The 13,706-nt window shown below is 38.1% G+C and overlaps 1 protein-coding gene across 3 annotated transcripts in view; it reads right to left on the minus strand.

Moving 5' to 3' along the window:
- Positions 1–2,293: 2,293 nt before the first annotated feature.
- Positions 2,294–13,706, minus strand: part of BASP1 (brain abundant membrane attached signal protein 1) — an 84,940-nt gene continuing 73,527 nt past the window's right edge. For 2 of the 3 annotated variants that reach the window (XM_039346761.1, XM_039346764.1), the window contains exon 2: positions 2,294–3,985. In XM_039346761.1, the coding sequence (XP_039202695.1) occupies positions 3,266–3,976 (711 nt within the window). In that variant the 5' untranslated portion in view covers positions 3,977–3,985 and the 3' untranslated portion in view covers positions 2,294–3,265. Of the gene's footprint in view, positions 3,986–13,524; positions 13,547–13,706 lie in introns of those variants that run through there. The other variant, XM_039346762.1, reaches the window with a different exon arrangement.

The following is a 13,706-nucleotide window of genomic DNA, read 5'->3' on the forward strand; positions in this document are numbered from 1 at the left end:
CCAACAAGGTAGGAAGCATATCCCCATCCATTCTGAAATACTGGCACATTTGCATTTTCACAAGCCGGTGAAACCTGCTGGTTGTGATGTTTAAAGGCCTACATGGCTTGGATTTTGTCTTAGAAAGCTATATTTCCTGTATAGCCTTCGCGGGTTTTGATTTTATTGACAAGAGACTGTAATAAATGTTGGGTTTCTGAAAATCAGGATCAGCTTTTTCTAAGGGTAGGTCCTTGAAAAGTAAACCGGATTATTTTAAGAGGTCTGTTTTTCACTGGTCTCATTTGGGTGACAAATACACCCTCATTTTACCAAAGATTTGGGATGTAAATAGAAGTATGCCTCTACTACTCTTGCCTTTAAACTATACTGCTAATACATCCTACAATTTATTGAAACATTAGTAGGAACACTGGTGTTAAACTATGGAAATAGAGTTAACGTATGCAAAGAAAGAAGCAGATTGCATATGCTTGACTAAATGTCATTTAGGTGCAATCCTCCTTTATCTTATTTATTAGAGCTATCGTATTTGGCCACAAAATTTCAGACAACCAGTAGATGATAGCAAAGAAATAGACCTGTCTATATCTCTTTGTTGTCATCTAGTGGCCTCTGGAGTTTTGTAGATCTCTACATTTATATATACTTCCTGAACAAAGAATGAGAGACCTGGAAACCTCAGAGGCTACCTAGTCTGATCTCCTGCTCAGGGTTTGATCCCCTGAAACAATTTGTAGAAATGGTTATCTAGCCTCTGTTTAAAGACCTCCATTTAAAGGGAACATACTTCATGAAGCTGCCCATTTCGCAGGTTTTACCAAAAGGAAATTCCTGTTATCTACTTGAATCTACTTCTCAGTCCTTTGATTCCGGGCTTGCCATCTCAGGCAACGGAAAACAAATCCCTTCTGTCTTTTATATGCCAACCATTTAGATATTTGAAGATTACTTTCATGTTTTCTCCCAGACCTGTCTTCCACAGAATAAACATACCCACTTTTATCCAGTGTGTCTCAACCTTGGCTACTTGAAGTTATGTGGATTTTTAACTCCCAGAATTCCTGCTGGGTGAGGATTTCTGGGAGTTTTGAAGTCCATATATCTTCAAGTGGCCAAGGGTGAAAAACACTACTTTAATAATTCCTCACAGGAGTTTAACTCCCATCACTAACTTGGTGGTCCTCCTCTGAAGACATCCATGTTTTATTACAATATGTGATTTTTCTTTTAGTTTGTAAAATATCTACACAGAGCATGAAGCAGATTATACTTAATTAGTTTTGTCTTATGTTAGAATTAGTGGCTCTTTCTCAATTTGGTGTTCTTTATGTGTGTTAGATTTTGACTCCGTAATTCTTTAGCTAACAAGACCAAAAGAAATAGGTCCACTGTACCTTCAAAATATCAACTTTGGAAAAGCTATAGACAGCAAATTCCAGATATAGGCAACTGAGACATAATTTTCCATGCAATGAACAGATGGACTAGCAAATGATGCTAGTAAGTCAGAATATTCACTAATGATAACAGCCACATTGCTCTCATGCAATGCCCATGCAGGATTAAAACATATCTTTGGTGACCAGTCTTGCAATTCTGTATCACTAAAGAAATCAAATATTTCAGAGAGTCCAAGAGTACTTCTCCATCCCATGGGACAAACTAGCTACTACATTCCTTCCCTTCTATAGGAAAGCTCTTTATTTCTGAGTTGGTTTTATCTATACAATGGATCATAAACAACTCCTAAAGCAGTTCCTCCTATACTTTTGGTTTCCAACTGTACACGTGTTTTCTCTGATTTCCAATTCTCCCAATCCATTTTCAATCCGTTTCTCTCCTACTTTGCTTTGTCTTTATCTCAGCTTATCTCTCTTCCTTGCGGACCTGTCTCAATCTGGTCAATATTCTCAATAGCTTTGACTTTGCTAAATTCTGACTTGGAAAAGAGATACAAGGTCTCCTTTTAGAGGAATATACCAGAATTTGATAACCAGAAGGAAGGGGGGAGTCCATACTGTGTCCACTAACAGTTTTATACTTCGTACTCTTTAGTTTAGTGAAGCAATCAATGCATGATAAGAGTGAAGGTTTCGTTTTGCTTGTGACAGAACCTAAATTGATTTGGGCAGAGGAAAAAAAATGACTGGACAAATAGCACCCAGTTGGCTTCTATTCCTAATCTGGGTCTCCCTGCTTTTAGCCCATCACTTTAACCACTATACCATACTGGCTCGCTATTAGCGAGATAAGTTAATCTAAATAAAATTGCAGCCGCTAACACCTGAAATGTTTTTTAAATTATTTAACTTTTATTACTGTTGCACCATTTATACAATTACATATAATTTCAATGCATCCATTGTACATTTTGCTTTTTCTTTTGTTTATTTCCAATGAGAGGTGACTTGGTGTCTGTGACACAGAATGGAAGAGAAACTGGAACTGCAATGAATGCAGATATTTTTTTTTTCATTTTCACTGACCAATAAACAGAACTACAGGTGCACTCAACCACAGACATGCATTAAACTCGTCATGAGAAATCTAGGTAGGCTAAGTAGGATGAGAATGCTTTTTTTAACTATTTTTTTTTAACTCCCAAAAATATTTGGGGAAGAAGAAGAAGAATTGCAGGATTGGCATTGAGAAAAAAATGTTTGACAGCTATGTGAGTTTTGTCTGAAAGTTGCCATTCATCCACTGCATAAAAAATACAAAATGATAAAGCCTGTAAATAAAATTTTTAAAGAACCCACAAGAAATACTGCTTTTATAAAGGTTTGATTGGTGTGGCACTGGCCCAGAAGGCAGAATTAATTCTATCATTGCTCCCCCATCCCTCCTAGGAAAAAGGAAGGAAAAGATACAGTAAGTGGAGTGCATTTAGAGCAGGTCAGGAGGAAAAGGAAGAAAAGGAGGAGAAGAGAAAAGAGGCATACTGCACTTTCAGACAATCTGGGTTGCCTTCTTAATGAAATGCAGATTTTTTTTTTTTTTTTTGGGAAAGTTGGCAGAAACTATATTAGATATTTCCCCCACAAAAATACTATTTAGATTACCCCATGTCAACCATTCCCCCATCCCCCTTAACTTAATGGGACACTTCTTGCTTGCTTGCTTGCTTGCTTGTTTTCTTGGGCAATACAGTTCAGCTACATAACAAGTTAGTAGAGCTGGGGGAAAAAAGATAATTAAAAAAAAAAGACACAGGTTGTTTTAAGTGGTTAATTTTGTTTTGTTTTGCAATAGGCTGTCCAATTTAATCCTTCACTGCTATGGTTTGATCCGAGTTTGCTGCTGGAGCTTCAGATGGTTTCGCTTCCTCTGGTGGGGCTGCGGGCTCTGAGGCCTTAGGAGTAGAACTAGGTGCTTCTGTTGTTGGTGGGGTCTCCTTGGAAGAAGGTGCAGCCTCGTTGCTGCTGCTGGGTTTTGAGTCTGAAGCTTGGGCCACATCACTTTTAGTTTCTGGGACTGCAGGAGCCTCAGTCTTTTTGGCTTCCCCTTCCTCCTTGCCCTTGTCATCTCCTTTACTAGTAGCTGTGACCTCTGAAGGCTGGGAAGCTTTTGCATCACCACTGAGCTCTGAGGATTTCGGGGTGTCACTGCTGGCTGGAGGACCATCTGAGCTTGGCTCCTCCTTAGAGGTTTCAGTGCTCTTCGGAGGCTCTGCCTTTGTGTCACCCGGAGTGTCTGGCTTCTCTGGCTCTGGCTTCTTCGGTTCTTCTGGGCTTACACCTTTCTCCCCTTCCTTCTCCTCTGTCTTGTTGGCAGCTACCTGGTCATCCTTGTCTCCCATCTCCTCTTTATTGTTCTCCTTCACTTCAGCAGTCTCCGTGGTGGTCTGCTGGCTTGGCTCATTCTCTTTTGGAGCCTCCCCTTCCTCAGCTGCTGTCCCCTCAGCCTTCTTGTCTTTGGTCTTTTCATCATTCACATTATAACCCTTCTTCTTCTTGCTCAGTTTGCCTCCCATGTCGGAGCTCTGGAAATGAGAAAAAGGAGAGGGTCATCCTCCAAATAAGGTTACCAGTAAAACGAAAACTAAATTACTTTGTCCTTATTACACAACGTGCAAGCCACAATACTAGAATATACAGTATAGAGAAGAGTGGGCTGCATCCAGACTAAATTTCTCAATCATGGTTTTGATCTCACTGAAATAAATGAAGTAAACTAGTCATCGATAATTCAATCCCATTTCATAAAGTAATAGTAAAGAAGACTGTTTCGGTCATGTTGTGCTTGTCAATGCAACCTGCTGAACTATAAACCATGTTCATCCACAAAGCTAAACCCAAAGCACATTTAGGCTCAGTAGGATATGCAAACTCAGCCGGTATTTGAGTGCAATCCAGCCATTTTATAACTGCAAACTTAAGTAATATTTTCACTATGGTCTTGGACTGTACCACTTGAGTTCCTAGTGGATTTAATTTTGCCAGAAAGGGGAAATTATTACATCTATTTATGATTATTAAAAACATAACTTCATAGAGTAAATAAATGCAGATCCCTGGGCCAAAAATATTGCAAATCTCCATTATATAGAGATACATTGTCATGGCTTTCTTTAAAATTGTTTCTAGTTTAACAAGAGTCCCCATTAAAGATTTGTCTCTTGGCTTTGGTCATAATAAAGTATATTAAGTTCCATTAAAGATTTACTGCCCAATGCAAAATGGCAATTTCCAAGAATGTTTGGAGGTAGATCTACACTAGTCTTCCCCAATTTGTTTCCTTTCTACAACTCTTAAATCTGGAGAGCCGTAGTGTTAGAAGACTATCTCTCATACATCTCTCTTTCTCTCCACAATAAACATGGTCTAGATACTGGAGAAATAAACACCAACCAGGATCCTCTCCCTCTTCAAATGCCCTGATATACACATTTCCTATGTTATCTATATACCATTCAAACTATTTCTCCTTAATATAACGAAGGAAAATTCCATTGCAGTATAAAAAAAGAGCAATTGCTTACATTTTCTGGGTATAAACATATATAATGATATTCAAATGGGAATGGGCAATCTTACCCAAATCCTGAAAAAAAAAACCCTGCTTAATTTATCTTCATTTAATTTCCCCTCAGCATTCCTATAGATGTTTACTTTCCACGCATTCCAAGTTGCATTCCAGGCAAACGAATTTCATTCTCTTATTTCAGATGGACATTTTTCATCTATATTGGACAATTTCCCAAAACTTCATGAAATTCTATATATTATAAAATTGCAGCCACATGTCATGTATGTGTACATGCTCCTTTCCTTGCTTCTCCAGAATGCCAACTTCGCCCTTAGCTTCTCATTGGAATCAGAGAACTCTGACATACTGTCAGTTAATAAACCAGGAAAATAAGTTGGATCAGCAGAGATAAATAGGACAATGTGTTGTAGTTGTAAGCTTTGAATGATTGTCGAACTGTAACTTCTGGGCACATTAGTTCATGTGTGTTTATTCTTTCCTATGTTTTCTGTAATTTAGAAGAGGAACTTGTGGCTTTCACCTTCTCTGAAAGATTTGCTTAAGAGCTCATGGTTTCCCCTTGCATGTCTACCCATGTTTTAGAAAATACAGATTTTCACAAGCATTCATGACTGTAATATAGCTGCTTCAGAAAAAGAATTAAAAGGTAACAGCTTGCTATGAAGGATTTTAAATAATGCACTGAATTTAAAATGGATCCCACATCAACCCTGCCAAAAAGACACCCACTTTGATCAGGAGAACAGTCGCTAAAACCTAACAACGTTAGTGTCATTCCATTTCATCCATGTAGGTCACTGTGAGTTTATTGCATAAAGAAAATAACATGTTCATGCCCATCCAGTCACATTTCACTTCACCGCAGCTTTTGCAAATCAGCAAGAGCAATGTATTAAACAAAAGCGAGAGTTATATTTGCTTCCAGATAGTCAATCCCCAATTAAGCCTCTATTTGTTTGCCTGGCAATGGCTAGATAACACAAACCAGCTTTTGTACAAGGTGCTTATTTCTTCCCTTCCCTCCCCCAGTTGCTCTCCCCAAAACAGGATGGTCTGCACGCTGCCAGAAGATACTCTGCAACCGGATCATAAGTTATATCATTATATTTGAATACCACTATTTTTTTCACAAGAATAAAGGGCAGTCACACATTTAACCGAGATAAAAACAATCAGCCATGGGAGATGGGTGTACTGAGGGGCACTGAACATCTACCTGGTTTTTTGTTCTTTTTTTTTTTTTTTTTTTGCATGACCACTGAATTAGGCAGACTCAGTTTTGTCCTCAGCCAAAATATATTTCATTCCTATTCCATTCACATTTTGATTTCATCTATTGATTCTACTAATTAAGTCCTGTTCAATGAGCTCAAATGTCCTTCTTCTGTCAAGCAACAATGAACTCAATGTTTCTAACTGGGAAAATCCAATGGCTACATGTAAGATGCATCTGAATGGGGGTGGGGATGGGGGTCTATTGAGTCAGAAAATGGAATAACATGGCAGGGACATATTTCTGGCCACCAAGCACTATAAAGCTGGAAGGATGCCAGTTCTCTAATCTACAATAGTTTGAAGAGAATTCATTTCCTTCTGTACTTGAACAAATGTATTTTCACCAAATGTGAACTGCAAACTTCCATTCAGAAATATTAGGGTGGGGAAACTAAACAAAAATCTGAAAGAAAGCAGTGACAATATCCATGTATGCATACGTGTAATCTAAGGATGGCATCACACTTTCAGCTTATCTCAATGCAAGCACAAGAAATACACAGTTTCAGGGGGTGTGCAGGATTGTTGTCATCTTCAATCCATGATAATGCAACTTTTTGCCTGGTCTTTTTTTAAGCTCTGTTAAATGAAAGACTTTTCATCTTGTGTTGGTTCACAAGCTCTGTGAGCTCTGGTTTGTTTGCATGCTGCACTTCAATGTCTTGTAAGCCAACCATTCCACTCCACTCAATTTGGCTACTGCATCTATGGTGTGAATATTCTCCCCTTTCCAGCCCCTCCTTGCTGCCCCTGACTTTTTTCTTACAAAATAACTTTTTTTTTTTTCATTTGGGATGAGGAAGAGGGGGAAAGTTCTTTGATGACAGTGGAACAATGGACCTGGCTTAATTTTATTTAACAAGCTGAATTAATAGGAAAGTTGTTAATTTTCTTTCTATTCCTAGTGAAAGCAAGCATGGTAAGAAGTATGGTACTTTTTTTTTTCTTTTAAAACTAACAAATTGATTCAGGAAGAGTAAGGAAACATCAAGAACACCAACCTCTCATTGAGGCAGGGTTGGATACAGATTTCAAAATGGCCACTGCATACAGGCAATTGTCCTCCTTTTTTACAGATAGGCTTTGATCTCCTAGTCTCACTCACTCTGTTGAAACCGGTGACTGTCACTAACTGAGACCAAAGCAAACAGAAGGGATTGAAATCTAGAAAGGATTTCTTAAACTGCCTTTTTTCCCCAGTTGATTTATCCAGGAGGCAAATGGCTGCAGCATGGATAGCACCTTAAAATAAAAATATTTTATTTAAAATATAAAAATTAAGGTTAGGATTTATTTATTTGTCCATTTTTTTCTGCATCTCCAGTAATTAATTAGCATGCATTAAGCAATTCAAGTTTTAAAAAGAACAGTTGAGAAGTATTCCTTTGCTACAGGTAGATATGAGTGAGAGGGGAAGCATAACAGGAAGGGATGAGTTTTTTGGGGGGAAAGAGGGAATGTTCTCGTTTTATAATACTGTATATAATACTGTGATCACTGAAAAGAGGGGTTGACACCCTTTCTCCCTTTAATGTCTGCAGCCAGTTCTTCTGTGGATTGAGGCTATCACATTGAGCCTTTTAGTTTTCCCAGATAATTATCAGAAGTTAAGGAAGACATGAAGATTTATACCATAATCTTACTTCACAAAAATTTCAAAGAATATAAGGACAGTTATTTGGTTATGGAAACGTAACTTTTATTGCATTCCATGATTGTTTCTTTACTATGAATCTTGTCAATTGGTATGGTTGCAAAATGAAGGTCCTCTAAACTGCCATTTAGAGAGGCCTTATTTTCCCTCACAGGGGTTAGCACATGGGCAATAAGAGCAATGGGGAAAGAGAACTAGAACCTCCAGATCAGCGGTTCTCAACCTATGGGTCGTGACCCCATTTGGGGTCGATCGACCATTTTTCGGGGGTCGCCAAAGGTGGCGATCCGCCATTTTTCACGGCGCCGTGCATGCGCACCGCACATGGGGGCGCCGCCGCACATGTGCGCTGCGCATGGGGGTGACGTGGCGCACACGCGTCGCGCATGGGGGCGACGTCACGCACACGTTTGCGCAGAATGTTTGTGTGACGGGGGTCGCCGTCACACAAACGTTGAGAAGCACTGCTCCAGATTTTGTATATCTGTATACCTTGCATACTTGAGCAACTATCAAATGGAGAAAGTGATGTTCCGTGGCAAAATGGCATGAAGGAAGAGTTAAATCCTTTCAATCTGGCCATCATTCCAGTCTGAATTAGGAGCGCCACAGTAGTGTTAATCCCTTAAAATGCATTTTATGTAAGTGAGGGTTTCAATAGATGTTACGTTACACTATGTGCTAGGTGTTTAAAAAAACACTATTAAGGAAAAAATGAATGCCAGTTCATATAAACTCAGATTTCTCTACAACATTAATCACTCTATATGCATCCAATGCAGGATACAGAGCAGATTCTCTTTTAAGTGCCTTTTAATTTATTGTTTAAAAATATATTCTATAATTGCCATTAAAAGAAGTGTAAAACAAAAATGAATATTGCTGTTTTATTTATGCATTAACTATAGGAAGTCAACCAGGGTAGTATTAACTAATTTATGATATATTAACCTTCAACAAATTAGCCCAACCTGTTCAACAGATGGTTTCCTTTCTGGGGAAGAATAATTGCAATAATCCCTAGTCAGCAGTATTTTTGCCCATGCTAATGAGAATCAGAAGAGTTGTAGTCTCTAGACATCCAAAAGGCAACAAAGTAGAAATGGCTAGGCCGATCACTTCCTTGTATCAAGTGTTATGAAAAATAAACCAGCCAAAACTGTGTTTCAAAATTGTCTTCAGTCATTTAAGAATATGAACTAGCAAATTTTCTGCAATACTACCATCTTCACTACCACCAGATTCACACTCACTAGTGCCCAGTTTCAAGAAAGAAAGATTTTTTTTCTATTTTTAATAGACCAGTAAAGGCAGCATCTTGGCAAAGGTACACGTGGATAGCCACTATTTTAACAAGAGCACAATATGAACAGAAAAAGTTAAATCTGTCTCCTCTCCAGACCACAATCCTAATCTTGATTTAAGATCCTGGTGCTACTACTTAAAAACCACCAGATCTAAAAAAAAAAAAACAACCTTTTCCCAGCTCCCATTTATTGCTTAACCTCTTGGTAGTGAAAGACAAAAAAAACACCGCTGTTAAAAAGCTGCAGGATTAAAAGAGAAGCATATTTATACCTATACTCTATTGACTAAGCCTACCACCATTTTTTCAATAAATTGCTGACTGAAGTGGGGTACATAAACTAGATAAACTTGCCTAAGCATATAAATAAAAGTAATTTGGTAAGATGATTATATGGTCACTCCTCCCACCTTGCCTTGTATCATCTTTGTGGTGGAAATGTCTAGAAATATCATTGAAACATTCCTTTTAAACAAAGGGAGCTTATCCTGCAAATCCTGAGAAGACCTACAGCAATGTGTACAAGGCGGCTTGTCCTGTCTTACTGCTGTACTAAGAGGACGAGAACAGCTCTTGTAACCCACTCCTAAAAATAACTCAGTCTTTAGGATTTAGGGTGGGTCATGCTTGTACACTTAATGTATCAGCCAATTGTCACCATGGAACAGGGGGCTTCAAAGAGTTCTCTGAAAGACTTTATATCAGCTTCAGCAGATTTGGTAATGGCAGCCATAGACCAATTTTGCACTGAATTTAGTGCAAAAAGTTGCTGGAGTCACTCCAAAGTCAAAGTGACACGTAAGGAAGGCAGGCTAAGCCTTCAAATTACAGACATGCCTATCTAAGAAAGAAGTGCTGAGGCTCTTGGCACTGCATTTTTCAGGACTTTGGACCAGTGTGCTGGAGAAGAAAAATTGTTTTCTACATTTTTGCTGTTTTGCCTTTTCAAATCCCTTATGAGGCAGGAAAAACAGAATATAGGACTATTGGGGGTAATTATAGATCCTGCCAGTAAAACTGAACAGTCATCTAAGCTTCAGGCTAGCTAATAATCCTGTCTGAAACATAAAAGTTAAGAAACAGTTCCCTTCCTGTGGCAATTTCCTGACTTCTGGTTTTTTTTTCTTCCTCTGGTTTGCCCTCACTTGTTGCTTGAGAGACTTACTCTTTTCACATATTCCTATCCCCCCCTCCCCATCACATTTTCATTTAATGTCCTAACTTGTCACAAAGGCCTCTTTCCCCACACCAAGCCTTTCTTATTTCCAGTCTTTTCATGTATACTTCCTGTCCTTCAGAAAACAAAAATCAGCTTGATGCTCCAACTTTGTTAAATTCTAATTTCAGCAACTGCTGATGCAAAACTTTTGACAAAGGGAAGAGGGTTTACTACATCTGTCACGAGCCAGCAGGAGATCATCTGCGTGTTATTACATGCACAGAGCCAAGCACATCCTGTCAAAGAATATATTTTTAATTATTAACTGCAAATCTCTGGTCAAAATTCAAGTTACTCCATTGGAGGATCACTCTGAAGAGTGAGGAAAGGATCACTCACCAGAGCTGTAAGGCCAAGTGAAGACTGTGGGGGACTTATCTATTATTACTGCCTGCAAGAAAACCTGGGTGCTTCAGCAGCCATCACAATGAAGACAGCTGTCAGCAGCTTTGTTGCAACAGGGCAGCAAATACCAAGATCACCACTTGACACAGTTCTGTACAGATAGTCCTTGACTTACCACAGTTCATTTAGTGACTGTTCAAAGTTACAACAGCACTGACAAAAAGGGACTTATGGCCATTTTTCACACAACCGTTGCAGCATCCCCATCAAAATTCAGACACTCGGGCAACTGACTCATATTTACGATGGTTGCAGCGTAGTGTAGTCCTGTGATCCCCTTTTGCAACTTTCTGACAAGCAAAGTCAATGGGAAAGCCAGATTGACTTAACAGCCATGTTACTAACTAATCAACTGCAGCAATTCACTTAACAGCTGTGGCAAAAAAGGTCGTAAAATGGGGCAAAATTCAATTAACACATGTCTCATTTAGCAAAGAAGATTTTGGACTCAATTGTGGTCGTAAGTCGAGACCTACCTGTATATGGGCCCACATTGCATTAGGCCAAATGATACTGTAAAATCAATGCGACTGAAAGTATCAACCTTCTTACTTACTATTAAACAAAATTTTCAACATCAGCTTAATGAACTGGTTCATGCATGGAAGATGCATTTATACCCACAGCTATTTTGTGATCCTGTACATCCCCCATATTATGTCTGGAACTACTAAATTATAGTGATTCCTTTTCATGCATTTTAAAAGCAAGCAGTAAAAGAGATGCCTGGAATCTCTTTTATATGTGCATATGCAAATACAGACATATTTACACATCAAAAGTAAGGTCAGGAAATTCTATTTCTGCCCCTTTTGGTGTTTTCATCATATCATTGTGATCATATCTTTTCTGGTTCTCAGCAATTGGAGAGGGGAAAAAAAACAATACTAAAAGCAACCAGCTGCAAAACCTTGCCTACACATAAATCTCAATTAATCAGTAATGCTTGTGTTCATACATCAAACTAAGCAGTCCATAGTATACTGTAAAAGTTTAGTGCATAGAGTGTAACCCTGATTACTGCTTTTCTCACTTACCACAATGTACCAGTCTCCAGTGCCTTCATACACTTTTTCTAACTCCAATGACTCCACTATTTATTTAACGGAAGATTACTTTAATAATTCAATATAAATTATTAAAGTAAATATTACTTTAATAATTCAATGTACTATACTGAAAAAAATACTGTTGCCAACAGGTGCATGTATTATTTGTCTATATCAATGACTGAAGGGAAATCCTCACTTTAAGCATTGACAATCTACTTTCATGAAAACAATTTTGCAGCCCAACATGTTTAATCTGCAATTCTTAGCTTACTAGAGAAAACCACCAAGGAAATTACATTATTTTTAAGTCCACAGAACTCCATTATTAGGAAATCTTTCTCTCCCTGACTGACAGCTGATCACCTCAAAATCTAAGGCTTTTAGCCACGTTATTCTAGGATAAGATGCAGGCAATACAGGCAAATTGTCCTTTAAACACACTTTCTGCAATCTGGGTTTTGGCAGAGACTATCCATTCTTAAATAATTGCACCCAGGATGGAAAGTGACTGAAAGGGGCATTGTCTTACCTGAATGCGTTTTCTCAGCATGATGATGGAGAAAAACTAAGTTGACAATAGTTCTTACAAAAACCTTAACACTTAATTTCTTGGGTGAATTATTTTCTGCCCACATTTTAGTTTGCTCTGGAAACTACAGTGTATCCCACTAATTTTCTAAATTTTACTCATGTAAAGTTTCACTCCTTTCAAATATTACTTGTTAGCTATGGAGTTCAACAGATAAATTCAACAGAACCCTTTATTGGGATGTTCAACATCCCCTGGATGCAAAGTGTGAGTTGTTCCACTATCTATAATTAAATCTGAGTTCCAGATTTAAAAAATGCTGAGATCTAGTTGTGTAGCCTTTATAGGCAAAGCATTGCATTGCACATCATATTTGAACCCATATTTGTCTTCATCTCAGATCACTGTCCCTCCTGCTTTTATTGGAAATTAACAGGCTTACAACAGAATTCATTGGGAGCAAACGATGAAAGTATTTGTGTGCTATCACAATGCAAACTCCAACCATTTTGTATATCCATGCAATATCACAACAAACGTATAAAAGAGTGAAAGGTCACTATGGAATGCTGGTCTTATCATTTGCCCTCCTTCGTAAATTGTTCCATTCGAACTACCCATAGAATGGAAAATGGCTGGAAGGGTATTCTTCCAGCAATTTTCTGTACTGAAGTCTACCCCCTCTTACAGATTATATCAATGCATCCTTGTGCAAAAGAACTAATTATATTATGCTTACTTTTATGTGTATTAGTTGTGGGTCTGTATGCATCATTTGGTGCCCATACTAAATCCAATTGTAACAATTAACTATTATTGTTATTATGAGTAGACACAAGTCTTAGTTTTGCATGTTCTGTCCTGGATACCCAAAGGGAAGCAATTAAAAAATTCTACTTCTATATAATAGCCCAACTATAACTTGTCCATAAACTAGGTTTTCTAATCCATATTTCTGACAAATGACAGTTTGTTGCATAATTTTCAACAACCAAATATGGTTTGCCCTTAACTAGAAATAAAAGCTTTGAATCTGTTTCCCTGTCATGAACAAAAAGGAGAAAGCAGTACAAGGAATACATCACTCCTCACCTTCAATATCGCTGTAAAAAAACAAAACAAAACACCACATAGTTCCTACATCCTGGAATTAGTCTTGGAAAAATCTTCTGTATTATCATCAAGGTAAGTTTTGCTTCCAAAGATGTTGATGATTCAATGGTAATAACAGCAATTATGTGACATAGAAAGGAGACTATCCTGTTGCATGTGAA

Source organism: Crotalus tigris, unplaced genomic scaffold (assembly GCF_016545835.1).
Source record: "Crotalus tigris isolate CLP2741 ecotype Arizona unplaced genomic scaffold, ASM1654583v1 scf7180000018018.2415403412:4055106, whole genome shotgun sequence".
NCBI classification, from domain to species: domain Eukaryota; kingdom Metazoa; phylum Chordata; class Lepidosauria; order Squamata; family Viperidae; genus Crotalus; species Crotalus tigris.